A 9073-nucleotide genomic window follows, 5' to 3' on the forward strand; every position below is an offset into this window, starting at 1 on the left:
ACAACGACTCGTCATTTGCTTGCCATGGAGGTATCCAAGATATCATGTTGATAGACTTAAGATTGCCTTTGTCCGAAAACCACATCATCTTCCTTACTTTCTTGGCAAAGTAGACACTAGAGAACAGAAACCTCGTGTGGCAACACAGACTTCAGATATTAGGCCTGGTGCATTTGTGTCAAACAGCACCTCTCCATCATTACCAGAAGTCTCATCTGAGGACAATCTTCAGCTATCCGAGACAGCAACTTTGCAACAAGAACATCGACGCAAACTGCCTCCCTTGGCAAGACCTCGTCGGAATGCACCCAAACCTCAAAGATATTGTAGTGATGACAATGTGGCGAATATCCCTTCGGAAAGCTCAAGCAGTCAAGACGTCTATTCCAAAGTCAAAAAAGTGATAGGACAGCGAAAAAAGGATGGAAAAAACTGAATATTTAGTCCATTTTGCTGGGGAGCCTACACAAAACGCTACGTGGTTACCCTTTTCTAATTTAAATGTGAAGGTTCAAAGGGTTGCGAAACAAAATCCACCACCTACTTTGCATTGATGATTCATTAATTATTTGTTGAATATTCAGACTCGCTGTGGTGTTGTCAAACATATAGACTTTCATATTGATTCACTTGTTGAAATTTTCTATTGTGAGTAATTATCACTACAGGGTTATCAAATGGAATGTGTTCTGTTTCTAATGGTTGCAGTAATTATGTATATTTGTTTTTCTTTCAGCTTGACCTCTGTTATAAAAAAAGAGTTAGCAGTTGTTTCTACAGTATACATTTACATATTGGTATGTCTAATAGTTTTTTGGTGAATTGAATGATTTTTTTACTGTAATGAAACTTTATTTTTGTGGCGGATAAATAAGTATAATGTATTCTGGATGTACTCACTTGAGAATGAAATAACTTTGAATGTTGATTCATATTGTTCTGTGCAATTTCTATTATATTGTTGTATTTTTGTTTATAACTTTGGTATGCTTAATATAATGAATCAGATATCATTGGTAAATGTTTTTGTTTTTTGATAGTTATATTTCACTTTAATAATTTGCAATTTGATAGTTTGACAATATGAAATATTCTTGTGCAAAATTTTCCTTTAAAAGGAATTAGCCCAGAATTTGTCACTGAGGTCTCCAGGCTGTATAGAGAATATATGATTCCATGCTGTATGCATACAATTCCAGTTATTTTGTGATATGAAATTGGTTGTTTGAGAAGTATGAATGGTAATACATGTAGTTATCAATGGGTCATGATCATGTACCATATACGTAATGAATAAGATACTTAGTACTTGATAAACCATGGGTTATATTGAGGAGTATTGCTTGCCCAATTATGCTAACATATAAGCTCAATTAATACATTCATAACTTTGTATAACAAAGTTTCTTTACTATTCTATCATGAATTGTGAATTGTTAAGCTCTGATACCAAATATAAGGTTCTTTTTACAATTTCATGTCTCCCTTGTCTCACAATTAGCGGTTTGGTTTGCTACTAGTCATTTTATACTTTAATTGTATAGTATGACGATAGAAGTCCTAATTTGATTTGTTCGATGTGCTGATTTTCAAATTAATGCGTTCTTCATATTACTCCTTAAACATTTTTATTGCACACTTTTATTTTGTGGGCGGATGTTACGTATATGTTATACACAATGTGCACACTAGGGGAAGTAACTCCAAAATATATTGAGCAGAATTTGTGTTGATAATTCAAATACAACCAAAGCGTGATCCAAACCCAAACGAACAGCTGTCATTTACAAAATATAAACTTGCAGAGTCACAATTTTGTACCTTTCATTAATAAATGACCATTTAACAACAATTCTATTTTCTGTTGTGTTTTTTTGTGTGTAGTGGTTAACATGTACAACAAAACAAGCTGGAGTCCCTGAACATGTTACCTTGCTGACTCAAATATAAGTTACCTGTCTTCAAACCTATTGTTTGTACCACAGAATAGCAGAAACTTACCTGTAATGTGGATCATGGCGAAAGAGCAGATAATGCACATTACGATGTTGTTCACCATCTTGTGAACTGTTGGTAGCTTAAGTTCATAACACTAATGTCGCATGATGTACTCCCCTATATAAGCGGGCGTCTCTCTTTCTATTAGCTCTAGGCGAAGCTAGTGCCTTACACAGTCAAGAGGAACGAAATTGCACAAATGTTTTGTCAGGAAAGGCAACCTGTCTGTTTGATAACCGCGTAAACAAACGTAATCTGCGTCATAATATACGCATCATCACTATTGTCTATTTTCCACAACTTTGACCTTAAAATGACCTTAGCTGTTGATAGGACGTCAAACCTTATACAACCATAACTTTGTTAAGACAGCACACCGCATGGTCAGTCTGGTTATCTTAAAATATATTCAGTTGAAGACTTAGTTCTTTAGAATGTCATTTGTTACGTTTATTCTAATAAATCAGTACATTGAATGAATATTTTATTTATCCGATCATAAGTGATGTTTATTCTCAAGGAAATAACGACATAAATAATATAGCTTAATTACCTCAACTCTAATTAGTAATGACTTTGGTGAAAGACGTTCCTGTTTTACTAAATCCGGCTTTGTCTTGTTAAACAACCAATATCTTTCACGATAGGATAGTAAAATGTTAAAACTTTGATCTCAATGTTATATGACTGATAAGATGGTGCAGACTGTATCGTCACTCTCTGTTATTTTAACACTATATCAATACATCTAATTGTTAAAAGCCTTTCCAATATTTCTGACCTAGCTCTTTCTTTTGTGTCTTTCTTACAGTAATCCATTCAAATGAGTACGATTGGTGTATTTCCACCACAATGGAGTTAACCGTTACATAATGGGGGTATTTTCATGAATATCATCCTTATACAGATATAATCAAGAGGGGTGTTGTTTCTGATGCTGGCAAATTGAATCTGAATATCAATCATATTTAATCAGAAGCATTCATGGGAGGCAGGGATTCAAAATTGTACAATTGGCGTGGCTGACCCCCGTGGCGGTTGAGTGGCGGGGCCAAACAGGGGTATTTAGCTATATTACTCTAAGCGACTTCTTCTCTGGAACTAAGAGATAGTGATCAACTATATTTGACTGGAAGCATCCCTAGGTGGTGGGGATTCAAAATTATACAAATGGTGGGGCTGAGGGCTGGGCCAAAAGGTGGCAATTTTGCTCTATTGCTATAAACGACTTCTTCCGTAGAACTATACCATGGATATTGATCGTACTTGGTCGGAAGCATTCATGGGAGGCAGGGATTCAAAACTGTACAATTGGTTGGGCTGCACCCCCCACCCCCCGGGCTAAGGGTGGTCCCAAAAATAAAAAAATGCTCGGAAATGGTTGAGATCCCCACCATATAACCATATATACAATTGCTGAGTATACAGAGAGAAATGCACATTTGCTTCCAGGATGGCCCTAGGATCTTGCCCCACCCTTGGAGACTTAACCCCTGGGCCATAACGTTGAAACGGTTGAGAAACCCAACCCAAAACTTTATATACAAATGCTGGGCAATAGGAGACAAATGCAGTCATGATATTATAATTGATCCTGGGGTCTGGCCACAACCCTAGGGACCTAGTTTCTGAGTCACAGCTTGGAAACAGTTGAGATCCCCACCCCATAACCATACATAAAATTGCTGGGCATAACAAATCAAATACAGATATGCTACAAGGATAAGCCTTGGGGTCTGGCATATTCCCTTGGAGCTCATTTGGAGAATATTTTGCCATGATTGCTTAGATATCCAGGTGAGCGATACTGTTATTAAACTAAAAAACAAGTGATTTGTGGGTTGTTACTTGTTGTACTTTATGTTTCCTAACATTAAACTGTTTTCTTGTCTGAGTTAAAGTTCAATATATTTTAATAGGATTGCTGAGAAATCTTACAAAACCGCAAAGTTTTATAGGTAATTCTTAATATTTTGACTTTAACTCTGAACACAACCTAGCGTTACACTTAAATTTTAAATTTAAAATCAGATTTGACTATTAATTCCTTTATTTCTTCAAAACGATCACATCATTTATATAATAAGATATTAAACTCAATATGCACAATACAAAAAGTATATAAAATATTTTTAAGTGCACACTTTACAGTTCGAAACAATGTAAACTTTATGCAGAATTATAAAGAAATTATACATACTTAATAAGCAATATAGTACAAAATATACACAAGATCACTAGATATACCAAACACACTGTATATATCATATATATAAGTCATCACAATAATCACAATTGTCTGATAATGAAAATCCATTATGATTTCAGCTATTCTAACATACATTTTTTTTCTTTCTACTTAAATACTTAATCCAATAATGAATTTACGACATCAGTAACGTTTCATGGTTATTATATTTATTGTTAATCACACTGTAGTATCGGATTTTTTACCCAAAATTCTGTTTCAATTTTTAATTCGTCCCAACAATGTTCTCCAAAATGCCTTTTTAGCTTTAATGAGCTTATTTTTATCAGAACAGTTTTCGTCAGGCCATATAATAGGACGTATTTTATCCCAGTTTTTACGAATAAGCTTCGGAAATTCACTTCGTCTCATATCATTCATTAGAATAATGACATTCATATTTTCTCGTCCGTCTCGAAAAGAATACGCACTGGCTAGTTGCATTGCGAAAGTTTGCCATTCCCGCTTAAAATACTTGCAGCTTACAACAAAAATAGACTTGCGTGAGTTATCGATAGCGTTCATAATGTTGTCCCAAATGTGTAACCCTAGTTCGAAACTTTTGTCATCGATGCAGTATTCAACATCTTCCTGCTCCAGCCAAGGAACAAGTGTTCTAGTAACCCATCTTGCATCCTCGTTGCAGTAGATTATAAAGACATCGAATGGGAACACTTCATATTCCAAAGGCTGTCTACACCATACCCTCAATTTCACACTGTGTTTCCAAACCACTCTGGATAGAAAAGCCGTAAAAACGAAAACGATGATCATTATCATAGATATGATTAACCAGAATTGAGAAGCACACCTTTCCTTAAATTGACCAAATGTTTGAAGGAATGTCATCACCTTTATCTGACTGCCATCTGGTGTACTGCATAAAAGATTGTCTCTGTTATATAACATGTTTGTTGTGCCAACCCAATCAAGGAAGTCCAATACTTCACAGCTGCACACCAACGGGTTTCCAAACAGATTAACTTTGAATGCGGGAGATTTAGTTTGATGTGTATCCAGAAGTGCAATGTCTGATTTTGTCAACGTTAGTATGCGATTATGACTAACATCCAAAGTTTCTAGTGCATGGAGCTCCATTAGGATGTGCGTATGAAGGCTAATCAATTGATTTGAAGCAAAAATTAACGTTTTCAGTGAATATTGCTGATCTGCAAATATTATGGGGCTCAATAAATATATGTTATTGGCGGAGAGATCCAGGAAGGTGAGTTTGTACCTTCCTTTGAATAATAAATTGTTATCTTTGGCAAGCACATGTCCGAGGTTACATTGCTTTGCTTCTAATGTTAAGAGGTTGGGCATATCGGAAAACATTTCCGGGTTAGGATGTGAACACTCAAATCCTGACATGTAGAATTCTGTTAGATTGACCAAACCTTTTAAACGTCCATAAGAACATGACAGATGCCTAAGCGGGTAACTCACATCCAGGACTTTGAGATTGTTACTTTCATGAAGTGTTAAATTTACAAGCGATCCACCAATGGGGTTACGAGAAAAATTTAGATATATAAGAGAATGTGGTAGAAACAACGTTTGCTCCATAGACGCTGATGAACGTTTCCTAAATTTTATTGAACTTTGATCTGAAGCATATAAATGAGTTAAGGATGGAAACAACACAAGAAGGTAAAATATGTGTATGGACAGGAAATTATTTGAGGATATGTCTAATATTTCCAGGCATTTCCTATTAGGCCATGACAATATAGCGTCCATTTCTATTCCCTCTATATTATTCATACTAAGATCAATTTTTCGAACACAGATTGTGCGTAGATAAACGAAGTCAGATTTCATCAAAAATATACTACTGACAGATCGAAAGTAGTTATCTGTTAGTTCTAGATATTCCATTTTTCTCTTTTGTAATCCATAAAGTGTTTTCTGGACATCCCGAATGTTCATTGTTCGCCCCGAATGAAATTTAAGTGATACCAAATTGTGAAATGGTGCCAATGCGTTTATTTCGAACTTTTTCATTGAGAAATGTAAAACCAAATGAGATATTACTGTCCGTTCAAGTCCAAGGAATGTCGAATTTAGAACCGATATTCTTTCCTGTAAAACCACAGCAAAATTTATTTGTTTCAACTTGGTTAAATTCAAAAACCCAATTCCGAAACGAAATCCTTCGAAAACATCTATTTTTAGAGTTTCAACCTGTGACAAATACGCTATTGCATGCTCGGGGTAGGTTTCCTTTAAATGCAACCTATTTTGTCGTAGATCCAGGTGTGTCAAACGTATTAAAGGTTGAAAAGCAAACACATCAAACGATGAATTTTCGAGAAGGTTGTTGGATAAATCGAGGTATTTTAGGTTCTGCAAACCGTCAACTGCTCCTGACGAAATCATTGATAATCCGTTGGATGATAATATTAGTTTATTTAGTTGATGTAGATATCTTAATGAATCCTGACGTAATATTGTCAGGTTGTTGTTTTGTAGATTTAACTCAGTCGCTTTGATTGGCAAATTTTCAGGAACAGTTTGTAGACGACATCCTGAACACTTGACATGTACCACAGTTCCTATGGTGACGACATTACAGCAGCCATTCATTCCAGCTAAAACAAATACATGGAATGATTATCAACAACTTTATATATCTAAACCTATGGATTATTTATCATATTTAATCCTTCACATTTATTTTCATAAAGGAGATACAAATTCTGGAATTCTATCACGTCGTTGTTTTCCGTGACTTCATCCTGAACTTCATTTTAACAAACAATCAACACATCTAATATCTCTTCGTTCATAACAAGGTACACTTGACCAAATAGCAGACAGAGCAGATGATACACATAGCAACGATACTGTTCCCAATCTTGTGAACTATTAATAGCTTAAGCTAATAACATTGATGATTATAATATGTCTTGTGATCACCTAGCTTTATTATCTGTGATATACTCCTCAGCGTCATTTTCTTGTTTGGACTCGTGACGCCATGCTTAATACAAACGTTTACTTCTGAAAAATGATTAGTTTCGACTTCGTGGGCACAATTCAACTTTTTATTTCTGAGATCTACTACTTTTTGAGTTGCAATGCATTTGCATAGCAATCCAAACTGACGCTTATAAAATATATGGAAAAGAAACAGCTTTATAATACACAACCTGTAGGTTTGGCGCCGAAATAGAAAATATTCAATGACGTGATAATAAATGAATGTGTTTGCTGGTTTGGTGTAAAAAAATAATAACGTCCTATTTACAGCTAAGGTCATTTAAGGACGTGCCTCCATGTGTATAGTATATGCGTGCTTGCGTGTGTATATGCAGGAGACGGGGAATGTTAGTGTGCTTGCCTCCTTGTGAAAGCGCGGATCGGATGCCGACGTTATAGTGATATCTTACTGAAATACCATGCCGAAGACACCCAGCACAGCATTCCGCCCGGTCACATTATACTGACAACGGGTGAACCAGTTGTTGCCATCCCCCTAATTGCTGAACGTTAAGCAGGGAATAACAACTAGCATTTTTAAGGTATTTTTGGTATGTCCCGACCTGGGAACAGAACCCATTGCCATTGAAGTAAAAAGAAAGATAAAAATCCCAAATATTGCAATGGGTGCAGCAGATTTATTTTGATCGCTTTTATGTCTTCAAATAGTGGACACCAAAGCAAATGCCCAATTCTGCATGGGTTCATCACATTAGTCGCCGTCTTCGATACATGCAGTAGGTAACATCAGGTGTATTCTTTTCCCGATCCCCCAAGTGCAGGGGTGGACTTTGTTTGCAAATGTATTACAGAACACATAGGAATGTCACAAATACCCATGTTTGTGAAGGTATGTTGCTCTCTTAATTACCGTTATGACGGTATTGTCAGTTAATGTAAATGTTGTCAACCGGGAAGTTGATCGGATTTATTGGCACTATGTAAGATCAAATTACATGTATGTCTCTCGTTCATCGTTAAAGGTACTATGTTTGTGCAGTCATCAGCGACTTCATTTGTCATAATGTTATGCATGCATAATACACATAACAAAAAATAATTCATATAATTAATGCAATAATGCAAACCGATTTGGAAACTTCAGTATGTTTTACTTTCGATTTCTAAATTGTATCGGAATATAAACTGCATCACTACTAAGGGTTTCATCAATTAAAATTTCATAATATTTTTATGTATAAAAGAATTATGTTTATATGACATATCTGCCATCAAATTTCATATTTGTATTAATGTTGATATGTATTCCGAGTGTATTTTTGGCAATATATCATCAGAGTGTTTAAATACCATCAGATGTTTGTGTCATCGGTGTTTATAACAGATAACAGTGGATACCTGAAGTTTAGACATACATAGCAGTAACGTAATCTGGTGAAAGGGTATACAGGGCTCACATTAAGGAAACATTCTGTGTCGTCAATTTGATTTGCTATGAAAATATTGTGTCGCCAAACTGAGATTTTATGTCGTCATCTTTTGTCGCGCTCACGACTTTTAGTGTATTTTTCAGATAATAATTGATCAAGAACTAATCCACTATGTATTCAATCTAATTGCTCCATTTGTTTAATGTTTATTATTAGCATAATGCTTGTTCACCAGAAAAGACAACAGTGTTTTCCATGTTTCTGTTTTTCATTTTTATCTTCTATAATACTTTATTTTGTATTCAATTTTCTATATCAATTCATCAATGCTTAAATAAGATCTTCAGACCAAACAATAATGATTATACTACATTTAATTTTCAAACATTTTGAAATCCCTTCATAATATAGGTATACATCTTTTGGACATAAACACTACTGTCAATACTGTCTT

General features: G+C 35.1%; 1 protein-coding gene across 1 annotated transcript; it reads right to left on the reverse strand.

Annotated features, from left to right (window-relative positions):
* Positions 1 to 3927: 3927 nt before the first annotated feature.
* Positions 3928 to 6334, reverse strand: LOC110451319 (toll-like receptor 8). Its single transcript, XM_021499250.1, has one exon. It carries the CDS (start codon positions 6248 to 6250, stop codon positions 4466 to 4468), a length of 1785 nt encoding a protein of 594 aa, XP_021354925.1. The 5' UTR covers positions 6251 to 6334; the 3' UTR covers positions 3928 to 4465.
* Between the last annotated feature and the right edge of the window lie 2739 nt (positions 6335 to 9073).

The sequence above is a fragment of the Mizuhopecten yessoensis genome, unplaced genomic scaffold, assembly GCF_002113885.1.
Source record: "Mizuhopecten yessoensis strain PY_sf001 unplaced genomic scaffold, ASM211388v2 scaffold5929, whole genome shotgun sequence".
Classification (NCBI taxonomy): Eukaryota; Metazoa; Mollusca; class Bivalvia; order Pectinida; family Pectinidae; genus Mizuhopecten; species Mizuhopecten yessoensis.

Coding starts and splice junctions, on each gene's coding strand:
- LOC110451319 (XM_021499250.1), bottom strand. CDS start 6,250: ATGAAAAAGTTCGAAATAAACGCATTGGCACCATTTCACAATTTGGTA.